The sequence below is a fragment of the Odocoileus virginianus genome, chromosome 23, assembly GCF_023699985.2.
Source record: "Odocoileus virginianus isolate 20LAN1187 ecotype Illinois chromosome 23, Ovbor_1.2, whole genome shotgun sequence".
NCBI classification, from domain to species: Eukaryota; Metazoa; Chordata; class Mammalia; order Artiodactyla; family Cervidae; genus Odocoileus; species Odocoileus virginianus.
Window position 1 is genome coordinate 9,639,381 of NC_069696.1, and position 14,716 is coordinate 9,654,096.

The window sequence follows — 14,716 nt, forward strand, 5'->3', positions numbered from 1 at the left end:
AGGCTTGGAAGGAACGCGATTAGAGAGCATCTCCAAACTCCTCGGGGGCGAGGGGGGGTGGGTGGTGGGCAGTGTTGGGGGTCCAGTTTTGATTCTGCCCGCCCCAGTGGGCTGGGCAGCGAGGCGGGGGTCGGGGGAGAGGAGGCTGACAGCTGGGAGGATGACGTAATGTGCTCTCGGCCCGCTCCGGGAGGTGCCGAGCGGACGCGGGGCTGACGGCGTTAACCCTTCCACCCCTAGCAGGTGGACCGAGTTAGCTCGCGGAGCCGAACCAAGAGAAAAGAGAACGGTTCCTTTAAACTTGGGGGGAAAGGGGGTTGGTCTCAGGACCCGGGGGGCCTCTCTCTTCGCATTCACTTAAGAGCCGCCAGAGGCGGGGCCTCGCTATGCAAATCAGAGCTGCTGATCGTCGACGCGCCATCACCCCACGCGCCGGCCCGCGCGCCGATTGGCCACGACCAGCCTGGTCCCATTGACAACAAACAAGGGAGTGCGCGGCTCGGGGGGCGGGGCCACGGAGGGCGCGGACTGGGGGCGGGGCAGAGCCGCCCCGCCCCCCTCCCGCGCGGCGCAAACATGGCGGCGGCTGGCACCGGCCGCTGAGGCGGTAACCCGGCGGGGGCTGTTGGGTGTCATGGGCGGCGACGGCGGCACCGCCCCCGCGTCTCCCTAAGCGGGACGGCAGAGGAGGCGTGGGGCTGGGGAGGGGTGGTCTTCTGCGCCGAGCCGGGCGATGGACGGGAGCGGCGAGCTGGGCGGTCTGGAGACCATGGAGACGCTGACGGAGCTGGGCGACGAGCTGACCCTGGGGGACATCGACGGTGAGTGGTGGGTGGGGTGGGGTGGGGTGGGTGGGAGTGCGGGGGGCCGGGGGCGCGCGCGGGGAGGAAGGGGTTACGGCGGCGCGCGCGGGTGCGCGTGCGCCCACCTTCTCCTCACACACAGCCCGCCACCGGGCAGCCCCGTCTCACGCGGGAGGAACCGGCGCGCGCGGTCGCCGCGGCGGTCCGCGACCCTTCCGGGTGCTGCGGGCTTCAGCCCCGCCCGGGGCTCGGCTCCCGCAGGCCGCGCGGGAGCTGCTCCGGGGGCGCCTCGTGTCCGGAAGCCCAGCGAGGGTCGCGGGGTTGGGGGGGGGGGGTGCCTGACGGGAGCGGCCCGCGGAGAGCGCGCGGCCGCTGCCTCCGTCTCGCGCCGTCCGAGGTCCGGCTTTGCCTGCCAGTCCAAGCGGCTCCGCGTCGCATCTGTCACTCCCCGCCGGGCCGCGTGGCCGACCCTGGGAAATTCCCGCGGCCGGGCCCCCAGGCTCCGCGTCCTCCCGCTCCGTGGTCTTCCCGGGGTTGAACCGCGGCCGAATTCTCCCGGCGCTTGGGAAAACTTAAGGGGGCAGCGAGAAGCTTAGTCGCTGATGAAGCGAGCGGTGGCGGCGGAGTGTTGGAAGCATCTCCCCGCTCTAGAGACCCAGGCGCTCCTGCTGTCGCGCTGCAAAGGGACTTGAGCCGCAGGAATTTTGGGTTGTGCTCCCCCTGACTCCCTCGGGGACGGGTTGGGGAGCGGGTGGCCTTTGTTCCGGCCACCTTCACAGCGGAGAGGAAGAGCTGTAGGAGACCAGGGGATCATTTTGTGATCACGGAACCCAAAGTTTGGAGGTCAGAGACTTACCCAAGGTCACCCAAGCTGGTTACAGCACACAGTTACTGGGGCAGTGTTGCCGTCGCTGCAAACAGTCTTTTCACCTGATCTTTGGGGGTGAGAAGTCCAATGAGTGGATTAGTCCTGTCCTAGTAATAATAATAACGCCCAGCAGTTGGGCTCTTCTGATAGTCTAGGCCCCAAACACTTAACATTGTTTCACTGGTTCCTCACTACAATCCCTGAGATAGATATTCTTACTGCTCTGGTTTTATAGGGGACCGAAGTCAGGAGATATTAACTTGTCTCAGGTCACTCCCTCTAGATTCTCCAGAACCCATGCTCTTAATCAGTAAGTGACTCAGGTGCATTGTGCTCTGGAGTTAACAAAGTGCTTTCTTGTGCCAGGATCTTACTACAGCCTTGCAGGCAGGTATGAAGGCTTCGTCTCATTATACAGATGAAGACACCAAGGCAGTAGAGGATTCTCTTCCAGGGGAAGAGACAGTGGCAGCAGCTAATTGAAAAGGATCCATTTCTTATTTTGCTTCTGTAACAACCCTGTGGCCTGACCTTGTTTTCCTATTTTGGTCATCCAGGCAGTGTGGTAAGACTCTTAAATGAAGCCCTAAATCTAACCACAGACTTTTTCTGTTGGATGCTCCCAAATACAGAGGTGTGTTGACAAATGGAGGGAGGGAGGTTCTTGGAACTTAACAAGGACAGCTAACATGTCATGAGCACTTGTGTGCCAGGCACTGTGTTAAGCAGTTAGTGCGCATCAATGTTCTCAATCCTTAACAAGTTCCATCAAGTAGACAGTGCTTGTTATACTACATTAATCCCTTTTTTATAGATCCTGAAACTGAGGCTCAAGGCAGTTGATTAACTTACCCAGGCTTACACAGCAGTAAGGAATATGTGTAACTGCCTACCAGCAGCCTCACACAAAGATATTTGTGTGGATTTTGCATTCCCATTCCGAAACTGATCCCTGTTTGTTTTCATTTATAAATTTATAATGTGTTAAAGTGTGTGTGTGCATGCTGAGTTGCTTCAGTCGTGTCTGACTCTGTGACCCTATGAACTATAGCCTGCCAGGCTCCTCTGTCCATGGGATTTTTCCAGGCAAGAATACTGGAGTATGTAGCCATGCTCTTCTCCAGGGTATCTTCCCGACCAAGAGATCAAACCCACATCTCCTGTGTCTCCTAGATTGCAGACGGATTCTTTACTGCTGAGCCACTGGGGAAGTCCACTGGGTTGAACTACCTGGTGGTTAAGTAGTAACCTTATCCCTATAGATTGTTGAGTAAAATGAACATTCTGGGAACTCCTGCAGTGGTTAAGTGGCTTCACAGGGCTCCATGTTAGATTTGGGGTAAAGTGGTTCCCTGTCTTCATTGATCAACAAGTATTCACATGCCAGCTGTAGTTTCTGAGCTATAGGGAACCTGAGAAGATAGGGAAAATAGAATTTTATGGCTTTGTGGAGCTTGAGATAAATGATGATAAAACTGTAGTGTGTGTGTGTGTGTGTGTGTGTGTGTGTGGTGTGCACGCATGCCCAGTTCTATACAACTCTTTGCAACCCCTTGGACTATAGCCCACCAGGGTCCTCTGTCCATGGAATTCTCTAGGCAGGAGTACTGGAGTAGGTTGACATTTCCTCCTCCAGGGGATCTTCCCGACCCAGGGATTGAACCTGCATCTCCTTTGTCTCCTGCATTGGTAGGCAGACTCTTTACCACTGTGCCACTTGGTAAGCATACTGAGTGTAGAAGAGCTCAGTTATATAGGGCAGTTAGTGAAAGTCAGTGAGTGTGGATGGAGCTTGATAAATACTGGCTTACCAGGAACCACACCAAAGAGATGGCCCTAGACTCAGGTCTTAGAGCAAAGTTGAGCAGGCTGAAGACCAGTGGTCTGCAGGTATCCTTGAATGCTCACCCATACACCCCCCTCCAGAACATCAACCCTATGAGGGCCAGGACCTTTGTTTTGTTTCTTTCACCTAGAATTAAATATTTGTGGAATGTTTGAATGAGTCCAAGGACTTCCAGCTACGCAGGAGTCGAATAATTAATATTAGGCTCAGCCCTTGGTGTTGGATCAGATCAGGGCTAGATGCTTCTGGGAGCTAGTCAGCTGAAGAAGAGACTCTGTGGGTATGAACACATATTTTTTTTTGTTTGTGTGTGGTGGGGTAGAGAGGGTATCTACCACCTAGAGAACTCATGCCTGCCTCAAGGAGACAGCCATCTGGGTGTGTGATGCCGATCCTAAGAGAGTGACGGGATGGGGAGAGGAAGTAGCCATTGTGCAAGGTGCTGGACATGACAGGACTTGGCCTCAGTGAAACTTGGTCCTGAAGATAGAGCAGAGGTGGAATTTAAGTTCCCATTTAGGCTTTGATGTAGGGCATTGGGAGGGTTCAGAAGCTAGCAGGAAGAGCTGGTTTGGGGAGATGATGAAAATTTGTCTTTAAATGGACTGAAATTGAGGTGCTAGTAGGAATAGAGAGACGTACTCAGGAGAACATCAAAACTGGGGGTGGAGATTGAAGACTAGTCACTCAGATTGATGAGTTGAGGACAGAGGTGAGAGGAAAAGATGGAACTGGACAGGTGAGGGAAGTATAATAACCTAAGAGGAAGTGAGCTTTTTGAGGAACAGTGGATGATGGAGACAGGGCTTTAGAAGACAGCAAGGATGACAAGGCTCTGAAAGGACTCGTGGGATTTGGCAATTAGGAGATCCACTGGATGAAGTGATTGGGTGAAGTGGTCTAAGGCTAGGAAAACGAGGACATAGTCAGGAGGGCAAGTGGGGCAGCGGTTCTCAATGGAGAAGGTTGGAGAAGCTTTTCAGCAAGCTAGTTTACGTTCTGTCCTTGTGAATTGGCCTGTTCTGGACATTTCTTGTGAAGGGAATCATACACTGAGTGGCCTTCTTCACTTAGTATAAGATTGAGGCTCATCTGTGTTGCACCAGTGTTCCCTTATATGGATACTCCGTGTTTTATCGATTCATCACTTGTCGGACATTTAGGTTGTTTCCACATTTTGGCTATTCTAAATGAAGCTGCTGTGAGCATTCGTGTACAGATTTTTCTGTGGGCATGTTTTCTTTTCTCTTGGGTAGATCCTCTACAGTTTTTGTCACTGTTTGTTTTTTCCTAGGGTTTATAATAGCCCCATTTATTCACTTGCTTACTTTCCATGTTCCCATAACTAACTTAGTCCTAAATCTTGTGACAGAAGCTCAGTTTGGTAGTCAGTTCTTTTTATTCCCCTTGTTGATGTCTCTTCTGAAACTTTCCCTCTTTTTGCTGTGTCTGATGGTTGGTTGAGGTCTATTGTTCCTCGTTTATACTGGAGCTACCCTTGACTATCAGCTGGGGTCAGGGGCATGTTGAAGCCTTATTCCCTTATTTTTTTGGTATGTGTTTTTTTTTTACTCCCTTGTTTTGATGGAGCACATCCTCCAGTACCTCCCTAAGAAAGAGTACATTAGAAGTAAATTTGAGGGGAACCTTACCTCTCTAAAAATATCTTTATCCTAATCTCTCCAATTTGATAGTTTGGGTGAGTTTAGAATTTCAGGTTGAAGGCATTGCCTCGTTGTTTGCTCGCTTTCAGTAGTTGGGCATCTGATACCATTTTGACTCCTACCCTCTCTGTGTGACCTGTTTTCCCTGGAAGATTGTGGGCTCTTGTCTTTATCCATGGTGCTCTGAACTCCACAAGGATGTCCGCTGATGTGACTGAGCGGTCGGTCTGTGCCTGCTCGGTGGGCTCTGAAGGGCTCGCAGAGTCAGATACCTGCCTGCATGCGGCCCCCCTGCTGGCCACCCAGCCTGCCCCCCGTTGGCCGAGAAACCTGCGGTTCCTGAGCCTTTGGGTGGCATTGTCTCTCGGGCCTCTGCTGGCTTCTCCCGGCAGACAGTTCCGTCTTGGGCAGAGTCCCTGGACACTACCTGGCACTAAAGAGGCACTCTGTAAAGGTGTGTCTAATGAGGAAAGGAAAGCGCTTCAGGTTCAAGGTGTTGGGTGGGCCCCTAGCCTGGTGTCCACATCACTGGGAAGGTTGGAGTGGCCAGCCTGGGGTGGGGGAGGAGGTGAGGAGAGGGGTAGAAACTGACTCCATGTCTCTCCAGTGAGTCATGCTTTGGAAAAACTGCTCAGAGGTGGAGCCTCCATCTACCTCTTACCCCATTTTCAAGATGTAAGCTTTGTCTTGACCCTGAAGTATGTATCACTGGTGCTAGTATCTGGGTTGAAAGAGCTGCTGTTGCTCTTAGCTTGTTTATTTTCTATGAGTTTTTAGCTCCTGGTTTCATCCAGTTCCATTTCCTGGGATACATCTTCTGGGCTTGCTCACACCTCCGATCCAGTCTCCCTGGGTTTCTCCTCCTTCCTGGGTCTGTTTGGTCTCGCCCTTGACAAATGTTGTCATGCTCACTCCGGGCCTGTGGCCCAGTGTTCTGATCGCTGCCTGCCTCTCAGTCTTTTCTGTCATCCTCATACTCAGCCCAGACATGGCTTTTTTTAAAAAGTGAATTTTTCCTTCGGTATCGAATAGATCTTTTCTTTCCTTAATTTCATAATTAATAAAGGAACTTCTTAAGCAACTTTATTAAAATAGTGCCCCCTGAATATCAAATTGTCTCCCCTGCTGGGTTTGTGTATGAACTTTATATTAAAGTGCACATGAAACATTATAGCATTTTCACTTACAGGTTGCTGTACATGGAAACAGTTGAGGTGTAATTGTCACGTGATCCAGTGTAATTCATCTGAGGAAGCAAACGCCTATTCAGGCCCCTGTGGAACATTTTCATCATTTGCAGTTTTTTCATTAACCTCAGCACTGTTGCTCTGAACACAGATGAGCAAATCACTTTGGAGTTAGTTCATTGGTGTGTTTTTCTTATCAAGGACTCTTCAAGTCAAGAGCTGGGTGATAGCTCTTACACACTGCCAGCTGTAGCCCTTTCATTTAAAAAAAAAAAAAAAAACTTTTTCAATATGATAAATTACTGTGGTGATTGGAACTTACCACTTGGAAAATATTTTTTTAATGATACATTCATAAAGCAAAATGAAAAATATGAGAGGGATACTATGGAAAGTCATCATCTACTTAGGGTCCATAACCCCCAGGTTATTCATTTTTTCCTTTCCTTTACATCCTTCAAAACTTAATGCCGATAGAAGCAAATAGAATGTATGGATTTTCACTTTTGCTCCCCTTTTTATTTTTCACAAATAGCTAGCACGCTATAAGTTTTTGTTGTTTTTCTGCCAGTGTTGATGTTAGAGATCCTTCCAGTCTTCTTCACTGTTGCATGATTTCCCATTATATAGATGAACTGTAACTCATCTGCCCAGTCCCTTTTTGGTGGACATTTGAGGGTGTTTTCCAGTCTTACTATGAAAAATGTGCTGGTGTGAATAGCTCTGTAAATTCATCATTTCACACATGTGCAAGCATGTGTGCGTGCTCAGTCGTGTCTGACTCTTTGAGACCCTCTGGACTATAGCCCACCAGGTTCCTTTGTTGGTGGGATTCTCCAGGCATGAATACTGGACTGGGTCACTGGTTCTTCCCCAGGGAATCTTCCCAACCCAGGGATTGAACCCGGATCTCCAGTGTCTCCTGCATTGGCAGGCAGATTCTTTACCACTGAGCCACTTGAGAAATCCATGTGCAGGTGTAGGCGCAGGATGAATGACTGGAGGTGGGGTTGCTGGCTCAAGGTGTGGTGGTGATAGCTACATCACAGTTGCTGCCAGAATCAAAAGAGATAAAACATGAAAGGAAGGGGCAGGAAGTAACATCCTCTTCTGACTCCTTTGTGGTTTCGATAGGTCCTGTCCAATGCTCTCCACGCTGGATGGACCAGTTTACTCCCCCACCACGGTGGAGCAGAAGGCCTGTCCTCCTTAGCTTCCAGCTAGAGTCTGAAACTCTGGTCCCTTTATTCTGCCTCTCTCTATGCTAGTTTAGGGCTGATGCCACGCAGCCCCCCCAACAATGCACAGATAACAGGCTCCTTTGTCCTGGCCTCCTGGTTCCTCATTTGCCTTTCCTGTACTTGAGACCACTGGACAGTCAGTGAGCAGCCACCAACTTCCTGAGCAGTCCCTTCGTGTGCTTCTGATGTTCCCTTTGCTTGCCCAGAACCCTAGTGGTTGCAACTCTCTTACTCCTCTGCTCCACTTGGTTTCTTGGAGTGATCCTTCTTCGGGTTGGCTTGCTCTCCGTACGTTTAGAATTGCTCTAAAGGTACAGCAGTTCCTTATTTTCAGCCCTCCTCTGCCTTGGGGGACTTGATAAATGACTTCTTGTTTTACATTGTGTCATCAGGACTCTCTTCTGTCCGAGTTCTCTTTATTCAGTGTGTTGGTGGCAGCCCTGTCTGCTGCCAAAAGTGTGACTCCTCTATCCTTGCATAAAAGTTCTTTGGGACTCTGTATTCCTATAATGTTCTTCGTTCTAATTCTCTTATGACTACTTTTCACCAAAATCTGCAGATATTTTAGGAAATGCCCTTTGGTTATGAATAGCCTCACCTCTCACAACACTTTCCTTTGAACTGTTAAAAGTCAACGGGGGTGGTTTTTCTGAGCTAGACGGGTGGACTTTCTGTGATTATTTGTTGGGCAGAACCGAAATTGACATGCAATAACTGTTTCCCATCATGTGATTCTTCCTACAGACGTACACCATATTTGATAATGAATATGGGACCATTTCATCTTGATCTTACAGAGGTACTGTCATTTATCCTGAGGTGCATCAGGATTTACCTAGTTCTCTAGGTAAATGTGACTGTCTTATTCTTTAATTATTGACTCTCTCTGCAGTCGCCACTTCTTTTCCATCCTTCATCAGGTTTTGAAATTACACTGTAGGCAGCATCCACTATGTGCTCAGCACAGTGTCTGGTTAGCTCTGCAGTCGAGACCGTTTCAGAGGGCCTGTGTTGTGCTGGGCTCTGGCTATAGCCCTGTCAGGGTGAGCAAGGTCCTTGCCTTCACACCGTGTGTATGGCCTTTTACCTACACTGTCTTTTTGCTTTTAATTCTTTCTCCAGTTGCATGGTATGTTACAGATGAAGACACTGAGGCCCAGATCAGAGCTAGTAAGTTGTAAACTGGTGACCTCAGTCCAACTCCAAAATCCATGTACTTTTCCTCCCCCTCATGCCAAATCCCCATCTGATGTAGGGGGCTTCAGATTTGTGAATACTAGGTGGGTGGTGGGCTGGGGCTGGAGAGACCAGCCTCCTCTGCTCAGGTTTCCCTTCAGTCCACATGTGTTTATCAGGAAGGGTCTGCCCTGTGCTGGACGCTTCAAGTGGCTTCCGTGGATCCCACAGCACTTATCTAAGCCTTCTGTCCTGCTGCAGAGCAGGGACTGGGGCTGTCTGTGTCACAGGTGCTCTGAGACTTGCCTGAAGCTACAGCACATGCATGGAAGAGGGCAGGGAGTATAACATTCTCTTTGACTCTTATCTGAGAGTGAACAAGTAGCTCCAAGTTGCAAGTGGACTCTTAGGACCAAGGGCCCTTTTTTTAGAATACAGTTTTAAAATGTTTATTTTTTCCTTTTGAAAGGGCTTCTGTAGGTGTGGTGGGTGGACACAAAGGAGCAGTCACAGAACAAGGTCAAGTGTTCCATCTCTGGACCACAAGCCTCATGGGTTAAACTTTGTTGACATGATGGAATTTTTTAAAGAGTAGCAGGATCCCAGAGCGAGGCCTCAAAGGAAGGATCTCTGGGGAAACCTCTGTTTAGAAACTAATCCTCAACCATTGAATGGCTTGGAAGCTGGAAAACAGAGCTCTTTCTGCATCTCTCAGGCCTTCGGAATTGCTAATGAACACATGTCTAAATGTCCCTTATAATGTGGCTTCTGCATCTGTCCCTTGGAATTGGTCTGTTGGGTTCAGGGACTAGATTGGATCAGTGATGAAATTCTGGCTGCTGAACCAGATGTGGAACTGCCTTGTTAAACTGGAGTCTTCTTGGGTTAGGTCCTCATCATCCCATAGCAACTCATGGAAATACTGCTTCTTCCTAAGTGTAAACATTCCTGCGAGGCCTAACACGTTACAAAAGTCCCTTTGATACATTTGTCTTCCTGACAGTGCTGGGAGGTGCTTGATTTTATTCCCATTTTGCAGATTAAGATGTAGAGATAGATAAAATGATTTGCCCGAGATTTACTGCTCTGATGAAGTGGCGTTAGTAGTCAACTTGGGCCTTCTGAATTGAGCTCATACTCTTCCCTACTCTGTGGGAATGAATTGGGAGATGCCTTTACTCCGGAAGCCTGTCTGGGAACCCCTGTTCTGGTCAGAAGTTGTTTTAAATTTTTTTAATTTAATTTAAGAAATTTATTCATCCCACTTCTGCCTGAGTATCCACTATGTTCCTAGCTCTGTGCTACGTATCTGTGCTCTGTGCTGGGTCCCACACAAGCTAGCATATCACTAGACTCAGGTATTAGAGATGAATGAACAAGTCTCAACTTTCAGGGAGCTGACATCTAAGCAGCCAGTCACAATACAGAGCAAAATGCAACAGAGACCGGAACAGAGAAACAAAATCCCAAGTTTTTGAAACACTAAGGAAGGGGAGTAGGAAAATCTTCACAGAGACTGGCATTTGAGCTGAGTTGTGAAGGATGAGTGAATAGCATTTTAGAACAGAGAATTCGGAAAGGCAGGGTGTCAGGAATAATTTGATACGTTTGGGAATATGTGATTCATTGTGGCCAGAACATAGTGTAGGACCGAGGGTCTCAAACTTTAATGTGCCAGGGCCCCACCAGGGTACACCCCCAAAGATTCCAGTGTGGAAGGTAAGATCTGGGGTAGAGTTCAGGAGGGGCACCGGCCAGGGGAGCAGGCGCAGTAGTGTCCCAGGCTGAGCAGACGGCCGCTTCGTAAGGCTTGCCCACCATGCTCAGGCAGTTTGCAGGCTGTCCTCTTGATAGCTTGTTTTGTGGCCTTCCTCAGACGTAGCTTTGATCAGGCCCCTCTCCTGCTCCCATGTGCTGTCAGTTGGCAGGCTTGGCGATGAGCCCCAGAAGCTGGCTTTGAGTAGCTCAAGTAGAAAAGGAGTTTATTGGCAGGACAGTGCGTGGACTAATCAGAGAAGCAGGAGAGCCAGACCGGGAGCGTGGGCCAGAGCCAAGGGCAGCTCAGCAACAGAGTCCTGCTAAGGAGAGGCCAGAGCAGCCTGTTTAGGACCCGCCGCCTCGGTGGCCTCTGCTTGTCCCTGTTTCCTAGAGTCACGTTCCTGGTGGGCGCATGCATTCCTCAGAGCCGCCTGGCAGGAAACCTTACTGCTGAGAACCCAGCTTGGGTTCTCCAGAAGGAAGATCAGCGTGCATGGGAGGTTCGGCTTGAAGGATGGCAGACAGAGCAGAAATGGCAGACGTCCGCGGTGTTTTCTGTGCCATGGCAGGCGGCTTCAGTGAGGCCCTTCACAGCTCAAGTGTGGGCAGCTCCGTGTCTCCACTCTGTTTCACGTGCTCTGCCGAAGCTCCTTCCAGAACATTTCTTGGTGCTATGCTTTTGCTCATACCGTTCCCTTTGCCTGCAGCACCTACCCATGCCTCTCTCTAAGTCACAAACGTCTCTTCGCCCTTCGAGGCTCTGCTTTCCTTGCCTGCCAGGACAAGTCAGCCCTTTCTCTGCTTTCTGACAGCCCTTCCTCTGTGAGGCACCTGTCTGTTCACCCTTGTCACAGTTTCTGGGTTGCTTGAGTTTCTTCCCTGTGAGCTTGCTGGGTGGGAAGGGACCTGGCACTTTGGAGTCTGTGCTGTATGCGGGTTCCCCGAGCTCCCAGCACCGCAGTGCACAGTGGGTATGAACATGCTGGCTGGTGATTTGTATCAGGGGTTAGTAACCTGCTTTGGAAGTATTATTTTTGTCCTTAGTCTGAGGGAGATTTGGGGGTGTGGTAATGATTTGGGGGAGGGTAGGTTGATGAGTCACAGGTCTTTCACTTTTGCCTGAATGACTTTTTTAAAATTAATTTTTCTTGGAGTATGGTTGCTTTACTGAATGTTTTAAGGACTGGGAAAGGCTGAGATCCCAGCTTTGGAACTTTGCCCCCCAGGAGGACAGTTAAGTGGAAGAAGTGGCTTTTGCCAGACTTCGTGGACACTCGGTCACCTGACACTGTGCAGCGCCACCCCCCGAACAGGCTTGTGCAGGGCTGTTCCTGAGAGTCTTCCTCTCTGCCTGTTGTTCAACCTTCAGTCTCTGTGTTGCGGGAGAGAGAGAGACAGCAGTGCGATGAAGGGGCAGGAGGTGCAGGACACCTGGCACGACATGCTTTTCCTTCCCGAGCTGGGGTTGTTTGTTCCCTTTCGAGAACAAGGCTCTGTCTGGTGACATCCACACAGTAACAGAAGCAAATCATCAGTCCAGGGTGGTGGCTGAGAACTTGACTCTTCAGTCCCAGCTCCATCACCTGCTGACGAGTGACCCTGGACAAATTCCTTAACCTCTCTGTGCCTAGTGTTCATTGTGTGTAAAGTGGAGGTGATGAAGGCACCTATCTCAAAGTGTTGGGAAGATGAGGTGATGAAATCCATGTCAAGTGCTTAACGTAATTGCTACCACGTGGTAAGAGCTCAGGAAATGTGAACAATTGCTATACTATTTTTATTATTACTGCTAGTCATTGACTTAAGTTTTTTCTTAATTGTTGTTCTCAAAATCTATTCTTGATCTGTTTCTAAAAGCATGCATTTCAAAGGAATAAAGAAACAAGATAGACAGCCTTTCAAATGTGGGCAGTCAACAGATCTGATGCCTCTGATATGGTCTTGGGTAAGACCTGGGTTCCCAGCTGGGACCCAGGGTGGAGCTCTCCCATGGGTGGGGACAGTTGCTGTGAGGTGGGACAGTCCCAGGGGTGGAGGTCTCCTGAGAGGAAGCCCCCCCAGCGTGCTTGTTGGGGTGACGTCTGGAGCAGGATGGAGCCTTTGTGGACTCACCTGCCTAAGACCCCTCATTGGACTTGGGCTTATTTCTTCCAGTGTAACAACCCCCACCACCATCACCACTTTCAAGCACTTCTGTGCCAGACACTGTTTTAAGTGCTGTGCATATATTAACTCATTTAAAAGAATGCTTAAAGCTACCTCACAGGGTGATTTGAATTGTATACCATGATGAGTGGAAGTTTGCGCAAGCAAGGTGTTAAAAGCAGACACAACTGGGTGACACTGCCAATGAAGTTCATTTCTAGTAAAAAAAAAAAAAAGGCAAAAGATCACATTTAACCTTTGTCTCTAAGTGCTCACACACAAGCATGAGATGAATTGCAGTAAAAATCAACAACAGAAGCTTTTTAGGAAATGTACTCTGACAGTGTCCTCCTGCATCATGGACCTTTTATCCATGGACCCAGCACACAGCACCTGGCCCTGGCAGGTGCTCACACAGGGTTTCTCCGCCAGAACACGTGCCTCTTGATGTGTTCAGTTTTGTGTCTGGCTGGCATGCTGTACACTCAGTTAATGTGTGTTGAATGCAGATCTTAAGGGATGTGTCTTATTGGTTTGTTCTTTATTTGAAGAAAGAGGGGTGTTCTGGAAAGGAGCATCTTGTCAAGGCAGAGGGTCTTATCTGGAGAAAGATTTACTACTTTGGAAGGAAAGTATGCTGGCAAAATACAGTCAGGCAAAAATCTCTATCCTCTACTCCCCCATGAGTCAGTTACATGAGTGTTACCCTGAGCTGGATCTTCTTTCATTAAAATTGAACTTAGTATTGGGAGTCATGAGGCGGGTTACATTAAGTGCCCCCTTTCTACCCACACCCAGATTGCCCCCAGACTTTATTGTTGCTACAGGTCCATCTTGCATCTTTCTCCCTGGTTGTAAAATCCAAGAAATGTTTGTTTTGTGGGGGGAAATAGAGTGCATGGAAGAGATATGCAGACCTCAGTACAGATATAAATTCAGATCTTGTAGCTTATATGAAGGGCTTAAGCAAATAGTTTAACTTCCCTGAACCTCAGCTTTTGTGACCTGTAAAGTAGAATAGTAATACTAGCATCGAGGTTTGTGTGAAGTAGTAAGTAGGTATTAGTGACAGCTATTATTATGTTGTCCACATAGAATCAATAGGAAGTGAATTTAATTTCAGTCATAACCACCTTCTCTGCATTTGAATAAAATATAAATATGATTTCTAGTTAGAAAATAAGTTTATTAGCTTTTTCACTGAGTCGTTTTTGCTTTTAAACATCAATAGTGTGACTGCTGGCTTTTATTCAAAGATTAAATTGGTCCAACTAATAAAAATAATTGGAAAAAAAAACAATGATTAAATTGGAAGATAACCTACAAATAACCCTTTTTCAAATGTTAGATTAAAAAAGAAACTGAAAAAGTCAAAGACATTTTAGTATGTGCTGATCATATCCCTGTATGTTAATATATATCCATTGGAGTTTGGATTGTTCCCATATTTATAAGTAGAGAAACTGAATCTCGGAGAGATCAGTTATTTTCCCAGAGGCAGCACAATTACATTATGAGAGTTCCAACCAGCCTTCTGATTTTCACACAGAAAGCCCTCTTTGAATTTAAACTTGGGAATCCCCATTCTCTTTGGTCTTCCAGTTAATTCTTGGTTTAACTTTTCAACATCCTGCTTTTCTTTTTTAGTATGATTGTTTGCCACGCTCCCTTCACACAACCCCTGAGATAGGTGGCCTGTTTCCTAGTTTTCGTACATAACTGGAACTTTCCTTTGGGGACTTCCCTGGCGGTCCAGTGGTTATGACTCCACATTTCCACTGCAAGGTGTACATTTTCAATCCCTGGTCAGGGAACTAAGCCCTCATGCTGTGTGGCACGGCCAAAAATTTAAAAAAAAAAACCAAACTTCCCTTTAATCGATTTTCAGAAGTCTCTTCCTCTGTTGATAAAGTTACTCTAACTTTTGTTTTAGCTGTTTAGATATTCTCCTCTCAAGTCAGAACTCAGCCCTACGTCTTTGCTCAGAATGATTCTTAATGAACATATGGTGTCTGGGGACTCTGGGCA

General features: G+C 48.3%; 1 protein-coding gene across 1 annotated transcript in view; it reads left to right on the forward strand.

Annotated features, from left to right (window-relative positions):
* The first annotated feature begins 533 nt into the window (after positions 1-533).
* The window catches only part of SREBF2 (sterol regulatory element binding transcription factor 2), a 57,160-nt gene continuing 42,977 nt past the window's right edge, over positions 534-14,716 (forward strand). Inside the window, exon 1 of the mRNA XM_020876904.2 lies at positions 534-821. Coding sequence (XP_020732563.2) covers positions 734-821 — 88 coding nt within the window. The 5' untranslated portion in view covers positions 534-733. The remainder of the gene's footprint in view (positions 822-14,716) is intronic.